This window comes from Xyrauchen texanus, chromosome 19 (assembly GCF_025860055.1).
Source record: "Xyrauchen texanus isolate HMW12.3.18 chromosome 19, RBS_HiC_50CHRs, whole genome shotgun sequence".
In the NCBI taxonomy this organism is placed as follows: domain Eukaryota; kingdom Metazoa; phylum Chordata; class Actinopteri; order Cypriniformes; family Catostomidae; genus Xyrauchen; species Xyrauchen texanus.
The window spans coordinates 1,373,929-1,394,617 of NC_068294.1; the positions used below are offsets into that span (position 1 = coordinate 1,373,929).

Sequence of the window (20,689 nt, forward strand, 5' to 3'; positions counted from 1 at the left end):
ATCGTGCAAAAGTTCATTAATTTCAGTAATTCAACTTAAAAGGTGAAACTAATATATTATATAGACTCATTACAAGCAAAGTAAGATATTTCAAGCCTTTATTTGATATAATTTTGATGATTATGGCTTACAGCTTATGAAAACCCCAAATTCAGAATCTCAGAAAATTAGAATATTGTGAAAAGGTTCAGTATTGTAGGCTCAAAGTGTCACACTCTAATCAGCTAAACACCTGCAAAGGGTTCCTGAGCCTTTAAATGGTCTCTCAGTCTGGTTCAGTTGAATTCACAATCATGGGGAAGACTGCTGACCTGACAGTTGTGCAGAAAACCATCATTGACACCCTCCACAAGGAGGGAAAGCCTCAAAAGGTAATTGCAAAAGAAGTTGGATGTTCTCAAAGTGCTGTATCAAAGCACATTAATAGAAAGTTAAGTGGAAGGGAAAAGTGTGGAAGAAAAAGGTGCACAAGCAGCAGGGATGACCGTAGCCTGGAGAGGATTGTCAGGAAAAGGCCATTCAAATGTGTGGGGAGCTTCACAAGGAGTGGACTGAGGCTGGAGTTACTGCATCAAGAGCCACCACACACAGACGGGTCCTGGACATGGGCTTCAAATGTCAAACGCCTTACCTGGGCTAAAGAAAAAAGAACTGGTCTGTTGCTCAGTGGTCCAAAGTCCTCTTTTCTGATGAGAGCAAATTTTGCATCTCATTTGGAAACCAAGGTCCCAGAGTCTGGAGGAAGAATGGAGAGGCACACAATCCAAGATGCTTGAAGTCCAGTGTGAAGTTTCCACAGTCTGTGTTGGTTTGGGGAGCCATGTCATCGGCTGGTGTTGGTCCACTGTGCTTTATTAAGTCCAACGCAGCCGTCTACCGGGACATTTTAGAGCACTTCATGCTTCCTTCAGCAGACAAGCTTTATGGAGATGCTGACTTCATTTTCCAGCAGGACTTGGCACCTGCCCACACTGCCAAAAGTACCAAAACCTGGTTCAATGACCATGGTATTACTGTGCTTGACTGGCCAGCAAACTCGCCTGACCTGAACCCCATAGAGAATCTATGGGGCATTGCCAAGAGAAAGATGAGAGACATGAGACCAAACAATGCAGAAGAGCTGAAGGCCGCTATTGAAGCATCCTGGTCTTCCATAACACCTCAGCAGTGCCACAGGCTGATAGCATCCATGCCACGCCGCATTGAGGCAGTAATTAATGCAAAAGGGGCCCAAACCAAGTACTGAGTACATATGCATGATTATACTTTTCAGAGGGCCGACATTTCTGTATTTAAAATCCTTTTTTTTTTATTGATTTCATGTAATATTCTAATATTCTGAGATTCTGAATTTGGGGTTTTCATAAGCTGTAAGCCATAATCATCAAAATTATATCAAATAAAGGCTTGAAATATCTTTCTTTGCTTGTAATGAGTCTATATAATATATTAGTTTCACCTTTTAAGTTGAATTACTGAAATTAATGAACTTTTGCACGATATTCTAATTTTTCGAGTTTCACCTGTATGTATGTATGTATGTATGTATGTATGTATGTATATATATATATATATATATATATATATATATATATATATATATATATATATATATATATATATATATATATATATATATATATATATATATATATATATATATATTATACACCCTTTTTAAATCTCCCAATTTGGAATGCCCAATTCACACTACTTGGTAGGTCCTCGGTGTGGCGCAGTTACTCACCTCAATCTGGGTGGTGGGGGACAAGTCTCAGTTGCCTCCACTTCTGAGACTGTCAATCCGCGCATCTTATCACGTGGCTCACTGTGCATGACACCACGGAGACTCACAGCATGTGGAGGCTCACGCTACTTTCTGCGATCCATGCACAATTTACCACGTGTCCCACCAAGAGCGAGGACCACTAATCGTAACCACGAGGAGGTTACCCCATGTGACTGTACCCTCCCTTGCAACCGGATCAATTTGGATGCTTTGGAGACCTGGCTGGAGTCACTCAGCACACCCTGGATTCGAACTTCTGACTCCAGGGGTGGTGGTCGGTGTCAATTCTCGCTGAGCTACCCAGGCCCCCATAGTAAGTTCTTTTTAACGTGTCACTGTGTCTAAAATAAAATGCGGCACACCTGCACAAGATGAACAACAGCAAGACACTTCACAAGAGTCAAAGACGTCCATTTACTTTAGCGCATATTTACACAAGAAAGCAACTGAAAAACAGCACGGACGTACGCAAAATTGGTCTAGCCTACAAGTTCTAAGTACATTACGCTGGCACTGGCTAAGTGGCATGTGAGAGCAGGTTTACACTGAAGTTCCTAAAAAAGTAGACTTGATAAACCGGATTGTTCTCCTACAATGACTGTTTACTTAAAGGTAAGAAAAATTTAATATTTATGCATTCCCAGATTGGCATTAGTTGTGTGAAATCCTATTATGTATTGGATTTGAAATTGCATTGCGTCATAGGGCCTCAGTATCAGCATTTGTGGAAACTACTTTAGTGACTTTACATTCGTTAATGAAGTTATCTATAAAAATGTGTGAATTATTTTGAATATTGCCATTCACATTTGTTTGGTTTCCTAAATATTTAAACACATTTTCGTTATTGTTATTAGCCTATTTACCGTCCAGCTTCATAAAGATTTCAAACGGAATAAATCACCATCTGATGGGGCACTTTTAAGGGAGAACAATCATGATAGTCATGCTGTAAGATTGCTTCAAACAGAATTTCCAATTAAAATGACAGCAATTGACCAGAAAAAAAAAATGGCACTCTGTGTCAAAAAGCTTGCAGACCCCTGGAATAGGGCATAGGGATGATCACTTCTGAAAGGAACGCACCTTATATAACATTGTGTGTCATGTGTTATAACGGTTTCAATGTGTCGTCCTTTACATCAGTCAGTGGCTCAGCATGGATCGATCTATTCTATTTATTCTCAACACCCATATATAAATCAATAATAATAAATACTACTACTACTAATAATAATAGATATATTAGATGTCTGTGGTGATACCTATGTTTAGTAAAATGTTGTCTCCCAAAGCGACCCTGCATTACTGTATTACTCGTGTTACCCCCCATACTGAATATAGCATCTTACATCAATATGTCAGTTTTTGCAGCCCCCTCTAAATTATTATTATTTTTTTCCCTCATTAAAATTGGCTAATATCCATCAGCTTGACATTCACATTTTAGGACAAATATCAGTACTTTATTGCGTTTTGGCTTCTGTTTCTTTGTGGTTATGATTATGTGTATTGATTTGTGATCTTTGATGAGAGAGTAAATTTGTCCAGTTCTTACTAGGTTATGTTTACAGAGGAGGATGTGAAATTCTACCTTGCAGAGCTGGCCCTTGCATTGGATCACCTACATAACCTAGGCATTGTTTACAGAGACCTGAAGCCTGAAAAGTAAAGTATCCCCCTTAACCTCCTACCTAATTTATTTTCTTTCTTTCTCTCTTTAGATGTTTAAGTCATAATGAGAATGTAACCGTAAGTGTATTCCTTATTGACAAAGTAAACCTATTAAAAGTTAAAAACTGCAAATCTCCCACTTTTTCTTTCTGACCACTCACCCATCCTCTATTTTTGATCTTTTATTAAATAAAGATGGACCTTGAATCAGTCAGAACTGTTGTTCAAGATATAATAGAGGTTTCAAAGGACTTTTTTAATTCTCCCTCTTATGTTACTGTTGTTTAGTTCATGTATTTTAGTATCTATATTGGAGAAATCTGGTCTTAATTTTCAGCATTTTGCTTGATGAAGCTGGACATATCAAGTTAACAGGTACGTATTGTCACCTTATTATATCACTTCCCTGCCTGTTGAATGTGTGCATGTAGATATCAAGTCAAAGTTGTGTATTATATCTACTATTATGTCCAAAACATACTCTACTCAATATGCGAATGCATCTGCTTATACTGTAGTGGCACAAGCTTTCTTTTTCACATGAGGTTGTGTTCTGATATGTGGCATGCTTTTCATAACTCTATATAGTGCAACAGTGCCCACCCACTTTTTCAGCCATCTTGGTTCTGAATGTATATTTCCCCATAAATGTTTTCCATAAGAATTGTATAAAATATTTAGTAAAAGCTTTCCAAGCCATGATGCAACCCTCCAACCCTCACCAAAGTGAATCACATCCAAAAATAAACTTTGATTTGAAGCAAAGAAATCGGGTTATAATACAAAGGTAGACTTAAACTTAAGGTATTCAATGATGCAATAAACTACAGTCCCAACAGGGCAGAATATTTATTTATTATTATTTATTTTTTTAAACTTACTAAAAAAACTTTTTTTATATATCAAGTTTGGAGAAAAAGCTACAAGACATCAGGCCTCCCAAGTCCACCTGATGGCACAATCAATACTTGTAAACAAAAAAGCAATATATTATACTGTCACAGTGCATCCGGAAAGTATTCACAGCGCTTTTTTTCCACATTTTGTTATGTTACAGCCTTATTCCAAAATGTATTAAATTCATTATTTTCCTCAAAATTCGACAAACAATACCCCATAATGACAATGTGAAAGAAGTTTGTTTGAAATCTTTGCTAATTTATTAAAAACAAAAAAAATCACATGTACATAAGTATTCACAGCCTTTGCTCAATACTTTGTTGAAGCACCTTTGTCACCAATTACAGCCTCAAGTCTTTTTGTGTATGATGCTACAAGCTTGGCACACCTATTTTTGGGCAGTTTCTCCCATTCTTCTTTGCAGGACCTCTCAAGCTCCATCAGGTTGGATGGGGAGCATTGGAGCACAGCCATTTTCAGATCTCTCCAGAGATGTTCAATCGGGTTCAAGTCTGGGCTCTGGCTGGGCCACTCAAGGACATTCACAGAGTTGTCCAGTAGCCACTCCTTTGTTATCTTGGCTGTGTGCTTGGGGTCGTTGTCCTGTTGGAAGATGAACCTTCACCACATTCTGAGGTCCAGAGTGCTCTGGAGGAGCAGGTTTTCATCAAGGATGTCTCTGTACATTGCTGCATTCATCTTTCCCTCGATCCTGACTAGTCTCCCAGTTCCTGCTGCTGAAAAACATCCCCACAGCATGATGCTGCCACCACCATGCTTCACTGTAGGGATGGTATTGGCCAGGTGATGAGGTTTCCTCGAGACATGACATTTGCCATTCAGGCCAAAGAGATCAATCTTTGTTTCATCAGACCAGAGAATTTTATTTCTCATGGTCTGAGAGTCCTTTTGGCAAACTCAAGGCGGGCTGTCATGTTTTTTTTTTACTGAGGAGTGGCTTCTGTCTGGCCACTCTAACATACAGGCCTGATTGGTGGAGTGCTGCAGAAATTGTTCTTCTGGAAGTTGCTCCTCTCTCCACAGAGAAATGCTGGAGCTCTGTCAGAGTGACCATAGGGTTCTTGGTCACCTCCCTGACTAAGGCCCTTCTCCCCCGATCGCTCAGTTTAGCCAGGTGGCCAGCTCTAGGAAGAGTCCCGGTGGTTCCAAACTTCCATTTTAAAGATGACAGAGGCCAATGTGCTCATTGGGAACTTCAATGCTTCTGTACCCTTCCCCAGATCTTTGCCTCGATACAATCCTGTCTCGGAGGTCTACAGACATTTCCTTGGACTTCATGGCTTGGTTTGTGCTCTGACATGCACTGTAAACTGTGGGACCTTATAAAGACAGGTGTGTGTGTGCCTTTCCAAATCATGTCCAATCAACCTGGGCTTGTTTTTTTGTTGTTTTTTTTATATAAATTTGCAAAGATTTCAAACAAACTTTCACATTGTCATTATTGGGTATTGTTTGCATTTTGGAATAAGGCTGTAACATAACAAAAAGAGGAAAAACTGAAGCGCTGTGAATATTTTCCAGATGCACTGTATATTGTATACAGAGAAGAACATAGGATACCTAACAAAAATGCATTCTACAAAATATAAATAAAATGATAAAATCAAAAGATTTGGTTGTCAGATTTAACTGATGATTTGAAATATGTTCTTTGATTGTAATCTTGACCAACCGTTTTGGAAATTTCAGTTTTTGGCCATTCAAGTAAATAGCTGCACATACTTTTAGCATTTCTCTCCCGTACTTGTGTAGAGTATGTTTCTGACTTGAGCGTTTAATGCTGAAGTTTCTCTTCTAAAATGAGAATACAATTATTGAGCCATATCATTCATATACAGTTAAGTCATATTTTTATGTGGCCATATGGGGTTATTTGTTTAGAGCATTGTTACTTAATGCAAATATGATAATGTGAAGTTGTTTTTTTACAGACTTTGGCCTCAGTAAAGAAGCCGTAGATCAGGACAGAAAAGCATACTCTTTTTGTGGCACTGTGGAATATATGGCCCCTGAGGTGGTCAACAGAAGAGGTCACACACAGAGTGCTGATTGGTGGTCTCTAGGCGTCCTGATGGTAGGAGCCCATCACACACTGAGCCTTTGCGATTTTTATCACTTCTGTTATCAATATTACTTTTAGATTGGGATTTTGCAGTTAAGTATGTCTCTATGGGGTTACCTCAGTCCGCTTGCATACTAAATTTGGATGAACCGGTCCCGTGCAGGTGTTATTACACGTGGTCTACCACTGTCTCCCTGTAGCACTGTCTTAGGCATCTCACAGTATGGCCACATCTTTCTCCATGCAGCATGGTATATGGTCTGCACTTATTTAATGCTTTTTTAACTTTATCGGTTTTCAAAGTGCTTTACACTGTTACTCATTCACCCATTTGCACACACACGACACAAGGTGCTAGCCTGCTATTGGGAGCAACTTGGGGTTCAGTGTCTTGCCCAAGGGGGTCATGTGGGTCGGGAATCGAACTGCCAACCCTGCGATTAGTGGTCAACATGCTCTACCACCTGAGCCACAGCCACCACTTCGCATGCCTAAGGCACGGTCATGCAGATGACCCTGGTCATCTTTCTTTTGGTGTCAGAGTCAGTAGAAAGTTCTCTTTACTGTCCGTAAAGACGGATGCAGTGTTTTTTATAAATGTCTTTGATGGAGGGAAGAGACACCATACCGATCTGGGCTTTATGGCAGAGTGGCCTGACGGATGCCTCTCCTCAGTGCAAGACACGTGAAAGCCTGCTTGGAATTTGCAAAAAAGCACCTTAAGGATTCTCTGGTCTGATGCGTATCCATCTACAGAGCCATACAGGTGCAATAGCGAAGGTTGTAACTGTGCCTGTCTATTTGACGTTTAATTCGCCAGACCTTGTGCTCCAGATGTGTCATTAAACTTGAGATGAACCGCAGTATAAATACCTATTGAACCGTCGGGGGCGAACCGTGCGGTTCATTCTTTTACAGAGAACCGTTTCACCCCTTGTTTACACCTGGTATTAAGATGCACCTTGAGCGGTTCAATCAGGCAAAACACATCACTGTTTAAACCTGGTCGCTTAAATGCATCTCCTGTGACAACTTGTGTTCAGATTTTGAGGGAATGAGGGCATTCAGAAATTATTCAGACCCCTTAATTTTTTTCACATTTTGTTATGTTGCAGCCTAATGCTAAATTATTTGAAAAAAAACATTTTTTCACATCAATTGACACAAATTTAGATCAGGTGCAACCCATTTCTCTGGATCATATTTGAGATGTTTCTACACTTTGATTGGAGTCCACATGTGGCAAATTCAATTTATTGAACATGATTTGGAAAGGCACACACCTGTCTATATAATGTCTCACAGCTGAAAATATATATCAGAGCAAAAACTAAGCCATGATGTCAGAAGAATTGCCTGCAGAGCTCAGAGACAGGTTGTGTTGAGGCACAGATCTGGGGAAGGCTACAAAACTATTTCAGTTGCATTGAAGGCTCACAAGAGCACAGTGGTCTCCATAAATCTTAAATGGAAGAAGTTTGGAACAAGCAGGACTCTTCCTAGAGCTGACTGTACTTTCAAACTGAGCAACTGGTGGAGAAGGGCCTTGGTATGAGAGGTGACTAAGAACCTGATGGTCACTCTGGTTGAGCTCCAGAGATCATGTGTGGAGCTGTAAGAAACTTGGAGAAGGACAACAATCACTGCAACAAGTCAAGTGGTTTTTATTGTCGTTCAACCATATACAGTTAGTACAGTACACATTGAAATGAGACTACATTCCTCCAGGACCATGGTGCTACATAAAACAACATAGGACAAACACAGAACCACATGAGTCTACACAGACTAAATAACATGCCTATATAAAGTGCACGTGCAAACGTGTGCAAAAAGTACGGGACCGTACAATAAATTACTAAAAATAAACAGAACAATAAGCACAGTGAGAGACAGTAGTGCAAAAAGATGACAGTTTCTAAAAATGCCAAATGTAAACATAACATACTATGAGATAGTGTTCTATGCACATTGCAGTTATTGAGATAGCAGCCAGTTATAAAATGACAATAATTAAAGTCAAGTCAAGTGGTTTTTATTGTCGTTTCAACCATATACAGTTAGTCCAGTACACAGCAAAACAAGACAACGTTCCTCCAGGACCATGGTGCTACATAAAAACAACATAGGACAAACACAGGACCACATGAGACTACACAACTAAATAAAATACCTAAAAAATATATTTTTATTTATATATATATATATTAGGGATGCACCGAAATAAAAATTCTGGACCGAAACCGAAAATCCAGGATGCACTTGGCCGAAAACCTAAATTAATTTTTTGTGTATAATTGTATTAATATTATACTTTTTCATTTAATTCATGAATTTAATGAATCTGAATTGAAAAACTACAAACCAATAAAATAAATCACACTTTTATTGAAAGTAACACACCAAAATTGGACAAAAACTGTATTAAATATTATTCTTCATTCAGTTCTGTAAAAATCTAATTTTACAGATTTTATTAACAATTATCCAAATAATGTAAAGTTTTAGAAAACTATTATATGCAAAACAACAGTCAAGTAATGAACTTAGCTAGCATCTTTCAAAAGGCTAGCATCTTTCAAAAAGTTTAAATATGCAACAGTAATTTTAATTAAAACAAAAAGGCAGAACACAGAATGGCAGAAGGCCTCTATTCCACTGATCTATATATATATATATAGAGGGAGAGAGAGAGATCAGTGCTCTATTTTGTTTATGTAAACGTATGTACACTTTAAGTGAAAATTATTGTGCAAAACAGCAGTAATTGAACTAAATCTAACCTCAACTGTAAACGACAGATGTATGCTCAAGTGAAGAACAAGTGTAATGTAATTGCTATACACATCAAATTGGACCGCTTTCTATTTAAGTACAAGTGACCGGTTTCTCTTCAAGAACAAAAGTTGCTGAACTTTCTGACAGTCTCTCCTGTCAGAAAGCTCATCAAGAACATGAGATGCTGCACTGAACAGTCTCTCACTCTCTGTGCTGCTGCTTGGGCAGATGTTTATGCGACCGTAGTCAAGGGGATTGTCGCTTCTGGCAATGGGTAGTTCAGCTAGATACGTCTCAAGTTGTGGTGTAGCTGCGCTAGTTGTGGCACTGCTGTGGATCGGGGCACTTTCCTGTAGAATCTCTTGCTGTACTCTGTGTGTGTGTGTGTGTGTGTGTGTGTGTGTGTGTGTGTGTGTGTGTGTGTGTGTGTGTGTGTGTGTGTGTGTGTGTGTGTGTGTGTGTGTGTGTGTGTGTGTATATATATCTCTTGAAATTTCTGCTGAACAAACACTGCAGATCACAAATTTGATGTCCTTATCAGAAACTTTGAAGAATTTCCATACCGCTGACATGATCGGCCTTTGTTTGGTAACGCCGTGATAAGGGCTAGATCGATCCAGAGTGAAATCTGAGCACTGAGGGGCGGGGTGAGGAGGTATATATTTTTGGCCTTTTTTCTCTTTCGGCCAAAAACCGAAAGTGCCATTTTCGGCCAAAATTTTGGCGCATCCCTAAAATATATATATAATACGCAAACATGTGCAAAAAGTACGGTACAGTACAAGAAATTTCTGACAATGAACAGGACCATAGGCACAGTGAGAGACAGTGCAGCGCCGACCAGTACACAGTAGTGCAAAAAGATGACAGTTTCTAAAAACATAAACACAATATACTATGAGAGAGTGTTCTATGCACATAGCAGTTATTGAGGTAGCAGACAGTTATAAAGTGACAGTAATTAAAGTGCAACTCGGGACACGTGTGTGTGTGTGTGTGTGTGTGTGTGTGTGTGTGTGTGTGTTAAACCAGTCTCTGATTATTGAGGAGTCTGATGGCTTGGGGGAAGAAGCGGTTACACAGTCTGGCCGTGAGGGCCCGAATGCTTCGGTACCTCTTGCCAGACGGCAGGAGGGTAAAGAGTTTGTGTGAGGGGTGTGTGGGGTCGTCCAAAATGATGGTTGCTTTGCGGATACAGTGTTTTTTGTAAATGTCTTTGATGGAGGGAAGAGATACCCCGATGATCTTCTCAGCTGTCCTCACTATCCTCTGCAGGGCTTTACGGTGCAAGTCCCAAACCAGGCAGTGATGCAGCTGCTCAGGATGCTCTCAATAGTCCCTCTATAGAATGTAGATGGGGATGATGGTGGTGGCCTTGAAGCGTGTTGGAACGACGCCGCTGCTCCGAGAGATGTCGGTAAGAACATCTGCTAGCTGGTCTGCACATCCTCTGAGCACTCTGCCAGGAATGTTGTTTGGTCCAGCAGCCTTCCGTGGGTTGACTGTACGTAGAGTTTCTCACATTCGCCGTGGTAAGACGGAGCTCCTGGTCGTTGGGAGGAGGGGTGGTCTTCCTCGCCACCACGTCATTCTGCACTTCAAAGTGCAACTCAATGGACGCGTGCGTGCGTGCATGCGTGTTAGTCCAGTCTCTGAGGATTGAGGAGTCTGATGGCTTGGGGGAAGAAGTCTGGTCGTGAGGACCCGAATGCTTCGGAACCTCTTGCCAGATGGCAGGAGGGTGAGGGGTGTGTGGGGTCATCCACAATGCTGTTTGCGTTGCGGATGCAGTGTTTTTTGTAAATGTCTTTGATGGAGGGAAGAGACACCATACCGATCTGGGCTTTATGGCAGAGTGGCCTGACGGATGCCTCTCCTCAGTGCAAGACACGTGAAAGCCTGCTTGGAATTTGCAAAAAAGCACCTTAAGGATTCTCTGGTCTGATGAAACAAAGATTGAACTGTTTGGCTTCAGTTCCAACCATCATGTTTTGAGGAAACCAGGCACCACTCATCAACTGTGCAATACCATCCCAATGATAAAACATGGTGGTGGTAGTATCATGTTGTGAGGGTGTTATTCAGCAGCAGGGACTGGAGGAATTTTCAGGGTTGAAGGAAAGCTGAACGTAGCAATATACAGAGATATCCTTAATAAAAACCTGGTACATAGCGCTCAGGACCTCAGACTGGGCCGAAGGTTCCCCTTCCAACAGGACAATGACCCCAAGCACACAACCAAAACAACACAAGAGTGACTTACGGACAACTCTGTGAATGTTCTTGAGTGGCCCAGCTAGAGCTCTGACTTGAACCCAAACAAACATCTCTGGAAAGACCTGAAAATGGCTGTCCACTGAAGGTCAACATCCAACCTGACAGAGCTTGAGAGGTTATGTAGAGGAGAATTGCAGAAAATCCCCAAATCCTGGTGTGCAAAGATTGTTGCATCATATCCAGCTGTAATCGCTGCCAAAGGTGCTTCAACGAAGTACTAAGTTAATGTCTTAATACTTTTGTCAATGTGATATTTCAGTTTTTTCAAAGTTTTCAAAAATCAGTTTTTTTGCTTTGTCATTATGGGGTATGGAGTGTAGATTGATGTGAAAATTTTTTTTTTAAAGCATTTTAGCATAACACTGCAACATAACAAAAATGAAGGGGTCTGAATATGTTCTGAATGCACTGTACATCAGTCACTATATCAGTGTGTTGCTGCATGAAATAAATCACAAAGATGTCATAAAGACATAGAAAGTGCAAATAAAACTAATGTGCTGTTTTTCCCAGATGCAGTTGAAATTCAATCTAACCACAAATGCAACATTTTGAGTTGAATTATTCATTGTTTTAGTGGAGAACCTGTATTAAACTGAGGTTCAGATATATGTTCTTGTCATCTGTGACCCTGCATGTTGATATTAGATACTGAAGAAGATTTGTGAAGTGCTTGGGTATGTATTCTCTTTTTCAAATTTTCTGATTGGACCATTATCAGACAGTGGCATATGAAGTATCCCATGTCTTATGGTTGGAGTTACCATCAGTTCATCTTCTGAAGTCCATGGTAAAAGACTGAAGTGATGGCACCGGCAACATTTAGTCGTCATCACTCAGACACGTAGCAGTGGAGTCCGACACCAAGCAGGAACGGAGCTGGATATGGCCTGCTCCAGTAACCTCAGGAAATGAATCAAATAGAATAATATAATGTAGATGCCATTTAAATTTTTTGCAGAGTTATAGATCATGATAAATGTTTCTGGTTCCAGCAGAACTAAAAAAGCAGCCTAATTGTGAGTTGATGGATAAATGTAGTGTATGCCTGGCTAAATAGATGATTCTTTAGACTAGACTTAAACTGAGTGAATGTTTCTGCGTCCCTAACAGTGTTAGTGAGACTATTCCATAGTTTAGCAGCCACATAGGAAAAGGATCTACCTCCTTTTGTGGATTTTGATATTCTAGGAACTATTAACAGGCCACAATTTTGTGATCATAATGAACGTGATGGAATATAGCACGGTATAAAGTCACTTAAGTACTGCGGAGCTAGACCTTTCAAAGCTTTGTATGTAATAACAAAATATTTAAATTAATACGAAATTTAACAGGTAGCCAATGTAACGACAGTAAAATGGGGGGCTTATATGATCATATTTCTTGGTTCTAGTCAACACTCTGACAGCTGCATTTTGAATCATTAATGCAATCTAGTCTTGAGGTCATGAACGCATGAATTAATTTTTTGGCATCAGCATGTGTTGTAACTTGGCAATATATGGGGTTGCTCACTTTTGATTGGAATTCACCTATGATTTCTCCAATCTATTTTTAACTACATAACCTGATATGTTCCTAAACAAGAGTGATCTTACAAACAAGAGTGCTGTTGTACTGAATAAAAGTTTTCAACAGTGCTTTCAGTAACTTCCTGAGACTGGAGTGTGGCTGCTGTGTGCATTTTCCAATTCCCTTTTTGATTTGTAACTAGTAGCACCTAATAAACAAGCAAAAATATTAATTTTCTAGAGCAAATACTTTTCCTAAAAAGTTATGTCCACATACTGTATGAGGACAGCAGGACTACGATATGAAATTTTAAATAAGACCAGGCAATATAAAGATTTTTTTTTTTTTTAATCAAATTGTTTACGTTTTCAGGGGTTTTGGTTATTCATGTTTTTGAGTCATTGATAAAGAAATTAGTGTGATTAGTCCTAGTTCGGTGAACTTTCATAGACTGTGCTGGGACATCGTCCTGCTGTTTGTGAATTGCCCTGGTTGGTCAATTGAGAGCCCTGGCTCGCACTGGCCTGATAGTGGAAAAGCGGCTACTAATTGTCAGTGCGAAAATGCACAGTGAAAATAGCAATGTATTTGACATTGATAAAATGGAATATAACAAAATGCATATTAAAATTAAGCAAAATGATGTATTCATGTTGAAAGTTATTCCAAATAACTTTTTTTTTTTTTTTTTTTGAGGGAATAATGTCCCAAAATCCACATTTGTGGACATGTTTATTAGTGCATTGATTGGCGAAAAAGTTGTGAATTTTCATGCATCATGTAATTTGAATTGTGCTGAGAGGATCTGTATAGAAACACTTTATTTGATAAACATAAAGCAATATTATATTGTCAAGTAATTGTTTTGTTTGTATTTGATTTAAATGAATGATGATGAGATGAATCTGTTTGATTTAGTATTATGATTATAACATTTACTTAAACTTCAAAACACGTAATTCAGAAAAAATAGGGCCCTAGGTAGACAAGCTATGGCTCCATGGGTGGAGAATTAACCAACACTATCTTTTGATCCTCCCTCGAGATCCAGAAACTGCCCATATTCCAGGATGGTTTATCAGGTTGATAGTGGGTTCTCCAAAGATGACATCAGCTCTTTGAAGAAGTCTGGATAGAGAGTGAGTTTGATGTCTAATCAATGTTGCCCAAGAGGAAGGCAAAACCCCTCTAAACTAGTGGATTTTCTGAGTCGGAGGTGGCAAAGACCACTCCATGTGAAATGTATTTTGCTATAAATTGTTACAGGACAATAAACTGATCCTCTGCGTTAAGGACACATCATCATGGTCCATCTTGACCCATGACGCATAAATTGCGGATACAGGCTCCATCTAGCAGACCTTGGGACAATACATCTGTTCTGTCCAGCTAGCACCGGGTTGTACTACCATGTCAATCTCTCACAGTCAAGTCACACTGCAAAAAAACAAGGTTCATAGAGAGCAGAGGGCCAGCTTGTTCCACCAGTTTGCTCAAGAATCTCCTTGACATGAAACTTAAATTGCACAAACGGCATCAAGGTTCTGTGGACATGTATAATGCCAAAACAGACTGAGCATGGTTCCTGAAGATCTTTATCATAGAAAGTAAATCAACCCCAGGGGAGTTTGCCCTTGATTGTTTCATCTTTGGTTTGAAATGGCCATCAAAAGTTTCTGGGGGAAGGAAAATGCCCCCCTTAGACCCGGCAATGCTTCCTCATTAATGGTTGATGTTAGTCAATAACCAACAAGACCTGCAAAGAATTGGTGGAAATTTAGGGCATTGTTCATCTAACAGAAAAGGAATCGACAAGTAACACACTTGCACTTGGACTAGCAAAATCTGTACAGGACTAAAGTTAATGTCCTTGATGAGGTAAAAAGCATAGGAGTTGAATGGTTGTTAATGTTAACTGGCATATTTATTGGCCAAGTGTGGCATCCCTGTGCTACCATTGTAATTTGTCAACCACAATAAGATATTAAATCACATGTGATTTATGTTCATATCACACATTGGATTCCCATACAGCAGTGATGTCATCATTCACCCATGTACATATATGCAACTGGTCATTGCATTTGACTGCTATTTCTTTTTCTTTTCCCAGTTTGAAATGCTGACCGGAACCTTACCGTTTCAAGGAAAAGACAGGAATGAGACCATGAACATGATTCTCAAGTAAGTGTGGCTGTTTAAACATGCCAGCGATGCTTGATTTGTTAAATGATTTATAAAGGCTGCCAGATGAAAAAGTGAATTGACTGGTAAACTGTAGAACCAAAAAGAAACTTGACCACTCAAGCAAAGATACTCTGTTTAATGGCCTGATGAACATCCAAATAAAATGCTGGTAACATTGTTTTTCTGTTTTGTTTTTTTTCCCAATGATTGTTCATGTACATCAGAGCAAAGCTGGGAATGCCACAGTTTTTAAGCTTGGAAGCACAAAGTCTTTTACGATTGCTCTTCAAAAGAAATCCATCAAATCGTTTAGGTAATTCATCTGCATTCCATCAAATAAATAAATTGCAGAACTGTGGGAATTTTTTTTAGTTTGATATAAGTGATACAACCACTAGTCATCACTATAAGATGACTGTTGGTGTGTTTCAGGGGCGGGTCCAGATGGAGTGGAGGAGATTAAACGACATGCATTTTTCTCCACCATAGACTGGAATGTAAGTATCAGTTATCCCACCATTACATAAGCTAAACTGCACCTATGCTCATGCCCCATCCTCCATCGCTTGAGTTTGTGTGGCAGATGGCCAGGAAGTGTGCCAAAGCTGTGTTTAGCTGTGTTTGTCTAATTTCCACAGCAAGGAGCAACTTGTAAAACCAGCAGTGTTTGATTGACCATAAAGGGCGGAAGAGACCCTTCCTAGAGAGAACGTCTTCATGTCCACCCTACCTCAATCACGGATTACATTTAAAGTCAGCATGAAATCAGAATTTACCCCATTTGCTTTCCTAATACACAGTCCTGGTCTTTTTGTACATGATTCATCAATGCACATTATTCCAAAGAACATCTTTTACTAGTCCCAGATGATACGACATTTTCAAAACAGCTTGAAATCTAGATCTCTTGTCTTCAGGTGTACACTTTTGATGAACGGCTGAGCCGTTCTTTCATGATCATTGTTATCAAGAATAAAGTTTGTGAATTAATTTCATTATCTTCATTTTAAGATTAATTTTAATTTTAAAACGGGGCAACACTAACAGCAGCTGTATTGGATGGTATTTTGGCAGTTTTGTGCTGATTTAAAGAGAAATATGCGTACGATGGGAAATTGAAAAAAGCAAATGCATGAACATGTACAATAGGGATACAGATATGAGCAGCTCGCACATTAGAAGCTCAGTTACAGGTACTGCACTAAAATAACTGAACTGAGAAACTGTGCGCCAGTTTTTAGCTCACTCTTTCTCTTTTACTTCTTTGCTGTGATGTCTGCTTGAACATTTGTGATCAAATCACCCAAAACTCATCTTAATCCCAGGTGTACACATGGCCTCAGTCGGGGACAAATGGTTGTGTAGTTAATACACTACAGTCCTGCAGTGTGTGCACCAGCACGCTCAAAAACAGGACTGTAAGTTGAGGGGCCCACTGCAAGTCGTGTAGTGTAAGCTTTGCTTTTAAAAAAATCTACTTCAAATTCATATTCTGGTCTGAATTTGGTATTGAATGGCCACTTTTCATCATACAATCAATTCCCATTGGATTTTAGATAGTGGATATCCTGCTGAATGTCCCGTTTCACTAAAATTGGTAATAGAAATGGGTTAGATGGGCAGAACATGATTAATTACATGTGCTTATTGTGTCTGTGATATTTGTTGTGCAGAAATTGTACCGGAGAGAACTTCTGCCTCCATTCAAACCTGCCGCAGGGAAACCAGATGACACATTCTGTTTTGATCCAGAATTCACCACCAAAACTCCCAAAGGTACCAACTCCCAAGTGATGATGACATTATCAGCTGTCACAGACCCAGCCACAGACCAGATGATTCTGCTGAATTTGTTTCTTCACTGACTTTTGTGTTTTTTTTTGTTTTTTTTTTTATGGAAAGATTCTCCAGGCATTCCTCCCAGTGCAAACGCTCACCAGCTCTTCAAAGGCTTCAGTTTTGTAGCTCCAGTGTCATTAGAGGAAAGCAAAAGTGCACCTTTAGTCAGCATCCTCCCCATTGTGCAGGTAAGCCACTAACCCGTTTTATGAACGTGAACTCTGAAGGTAATTTACCTCATGGATTGGCTGCATGGAATGTCACCATCGCTTTGTTTGAGCCATGATGGGCCATAGAAACATTTACACTGCATTTAATGAGGTCAGCTCTGATTTTGGTTAAACTTTACCACAGATAGTTTGCACAAGATTCTTACTTTATATATTCCTTCACAGATGGGCGTAACATGACAGTTGGATTTCATGCATGTTATGAGTGTAAAACTTTTGTTTGACCAGCTCCAGTTAATGTATGTCCATCAAAGATGAGATCCGGGGGAAAGCGGCATACATTGACAAACTTGTTATTGGGCCAGTGGTGGCTCAGCGGTTAAGGCTCTGGGTTACTGACCAAAAGGTTGGGGGTTCAAGCCCCAGCACTGCCAAGATACCACTGTTGGGCCCTTGAGCAAGGCCCTTGACCCTATCTGCTCCAGGGGCGTTGTTTTATGGCTGACCCTGCGCTCTGACCCCAGCTTAGTTGGGATATGCGAAAATAACTGCATTTCATTGTATTGTCATTGTACCTGTACTTTGCACAATGACAATAAAGTTGAATCTTATTGGCTACACAGCACATGCACAGTGGTATTGCATTTGACACAAATGGAGCATTTACTCTGAAGGGTTGTGAAAAATCCACCTCGTTAATGAACGAGAATCTACTGACCAAGTGAAGGGAGGGGGCATATTTTTCATTTACTCTGGCATCAGCAAGTGAGTCAATCTTATTCAAAAAGGGGCGGAAGTGTTATAAATTTGGGTCAGTGATTAATTAAAATAAAATAAAAATCGCAATATGAACTAGTGTGTTTATCAAACCACAAGGGCCATGATGTAATAAGTAAATATTTCGCAATGCACTGTCTGTTGTGCTGCACTTATGTGCCCAGCTAACTGAATCTGAGTCTGTGTATAACATATACTCTGAGCATGTATGAGCCTCATGATATGGTGTTTTCAGAATGGTTTTGTGCTTGATACACACAGTTTGTTCGGCATGCTGACGTCGCTGAGCGTTCCAGCTTAACTCTGCTAAACAAGTTTTTCACATTTTTGAATAATAGCAAAGTCATCAAAGTTATAAAATAACACAAATGGAAGTATGAAAACTATGTAGTGACTAAAAATGTCTATCAATATTGTATTTCAACATGTAAGGGATAATGTACTGACATCGGGTCTGAAGTTGATACAAAAAAAGTGTTAATATTCCATTAATCGCTATAATTTTAACACCTCCAAATTAAATATTTTAAATTAAGTTTATATTGAATATATTATATTTTTTGGAAATATAATATTTTGTTTTATAAAAAAAATAGGATTCATATGTATATATGGCAAAGATTATAGTACACTTGTTTTTTTCCCCCCTGTTTTTGGATAATTGTTTTTATTTTTGATTGTAGAAAGTTGATATTGTGTTTAAGTCAGTTGTTTGTTGAGTCAGATGCACAGCGGCTCTGCTCAGTTCTCTGATGTGTACGAGTTGAAGGAGGACATTGGTGTGGGCTCGTACTCCATCTGCAAACGCTGCATTCACAGAGTGACCGCCATGGAGTTCGCTGTCAAAGTGAGGCACACAGCATTTCATGAAAATCATTTCTCATGTCTCATTCCAAAATAGTGTGCATTTAACATTCACATGTTTTGCTGTGTTAACTAGATTATTGACAAAAGCAAGCGAGACCCGTCAGAGGAGATTGAGATACTAATGCGGTATGGCCAACATCCCAACATCATCACACTAAAGGATGTGAGTGAAACCCTCTCTCACACACTGCACTCTGTGTTTAGAAGGTGTGTGTTAGAGTAACTGAAGTCTCAGTTGTGTGTATATGGGTGTGTGTGATTTCAGGTGTATGATGAGGGTCGTTTGGTGTACCTGGTGACAGAGCTCATGAAGGGAGGAGAGCTGCTTGATAAGATCCTCCGGCAAAAGTTCTTCTCAGAGAGAGAAGCCAGTGCTGTGCTCTACACAATTACCAAAACTGTAGACTACCTGCACTGCCAGGGGGTGAGACACTATCACTTTATAGAGTACAAAATCATTGTCATATGACCTACTGCAGCCACAGCTTGTTTACAAACCAAAGCCGGCTTAGGACACAATCGCAGAACACAATACGACTTGGTAAGAGCGGGAGGTTTATTCAAAAACTCAAAGTCGAATCTAGACAAGGTCCAAAAACTTAAAAGCTAGGAAGGCTAGACTAGCACTTCAAAATAGAACAGAGATACTCCAAACTAGTAATCTTAGAACTAGATATTTAACAGAGAGCTGGGATAATAATAAAACGGGACAGAGATCTTAAATACACTGGAGTGAAAATCAACAAATAGGGAACAGATGAGTCTGATCATCAAGGGATGCTGTTGATTGGCCTGAACATTCATGTGATCATAAGGAGATGGAAAACTGGAACCTGAGAGAGAGAGTGAGAACCCCCCCCCCCAACCCACACACACACACACCTAGGAGGGGTCCAGAATAAAACAAGTAGGTACCCAATATCGCTCTTCAGGTCCGTAGCCCTCCCAGTCCACTGTAGTGTACTGTAAACCTCTTACCTGATGACTTGAGTAGCCTTTTAACTGAGTAGGCCATTCCTCCACCAATGAGTATGGATGGGGGAGGGGGCTTGGTGGGTGGGCAGATGCAGCTGGAACAGAAGGGTTTAATATCGGAGACATGGAAGGAGGGTTGTATTCTCCTCAGAGAGTGGGGGAGTCTGAGAAACACAGTGCAAGGGTTAATAACCTTGGAAATGGGGAATGGGCCAATGAACCTCTGAGCTAGCTTGCGAGAGTCAACCTGTAGTGGCAGATCTCTGGTATAAAGCCAAACCATCTGTCCAACAGGATACCTAGGGGATTTTCTGCGGTGACTGTTAGCATGCCTCTTGAAGAAAGCTATAGAGTGGAGAAGTTTAGCCCGGGCAGATCTCCAGGTCCTGCGGCACTGACAGACAAAAAAGTGGGCTGTTGAACTGCAACAACCTCCTCCTGTGCAGGGAAAAGGGGTGGCTGATAACCCACTGAACACTGGAATGGAGAGAGGCCGGTAGAAGATACTGGTAGTGAGTTATGGGTGTATTCTACCCAGGGGAGCTGTTGACACCAAATGGACAGGTTTTCAGATGCCAGACATTGGAGGGTAGCCTCTAGTTGTTGATCAGTGTGTTCTGTCTGGCCATTAGTTTGGGGGTGAAAACCTGAGGAGAGACTAGCAGAAGCATCAATAAGGGAACGGAATGCCTTCTAAACCCTGAGGTGAATTGTGGGCTTCTGTCAGAAGCTATGTCAGTGGGAAGACTGTGTATCTTAAATTCTACATTTCTAATGAGGAGCTGTTCAGTCTCCTTTAAAGGAGGGGAGTTTGGCTTGGGGAACATAGCCTTAGAGAAATGGTTGACAACAGTCATG

At 40.0% G+C, this 20,689-nt stretch overlaps 1 protein-coding gene across 3 annotated transcripts in view; it reads left to right on the top strand.

The window, feature by feature from the left end:
- The window catches only part of LOC127660254 (ribosomal protein S6 kinase alpha-6), a 90,004-nt gene that overhangs the window by 18,416 nt on the left and 50,899 nt on the right, over window positions 1-20,689 (top strand). The window contains exons 5-15 of one of the 3 annotated variants that reach the window (XM_052150392.1): window positions 3,351-3,457; window positions 3,801-3,838; window positions 6,316-6,458; window positions 15,130-15,200; window positions 15,428-15,516; window positions 15,636-15,700; window positions 16,877-16,979; window positions 17,106-17,230; window positions 18,714-18,836; window positions 18,930-19,019; window positions 19,122-19,280. In XM_052150392.1, coding sequence (XP_052006352.1) covers window positions 3,351-3,457; window positions 3,801-3,838; window positions 6,316-6,458; window positions 15,130-15,200; window positions 15,428-15,516; window positions 15,636-15,700; window positions 16,877-16,979; window positions 17,106-17,230; window positions 18,714-18,836; window positions 18,930-19,019; window positions 19,122-19,280 — 1,113 coding nt within the window. Of the gene's footprint in view, window positions 1-3,340; window positions 3,458-3,800; window positions 3,839-6,315; window positions 6,459-15,129; window positions 15,201-15,427; window positions 15,517-15,635; window positions 15,701-16,876; window positions 16,980-17,105; window positions 17,231-18,713; window positions 18,837-18,929; window positions 19,020-19,121; window positions 19,281-20,689 lie in introns of all 3 variants that reach the window. The other 2 variants (XM_052150391.1, XM_052150390.1) reach the window with 2 other exon arrangements.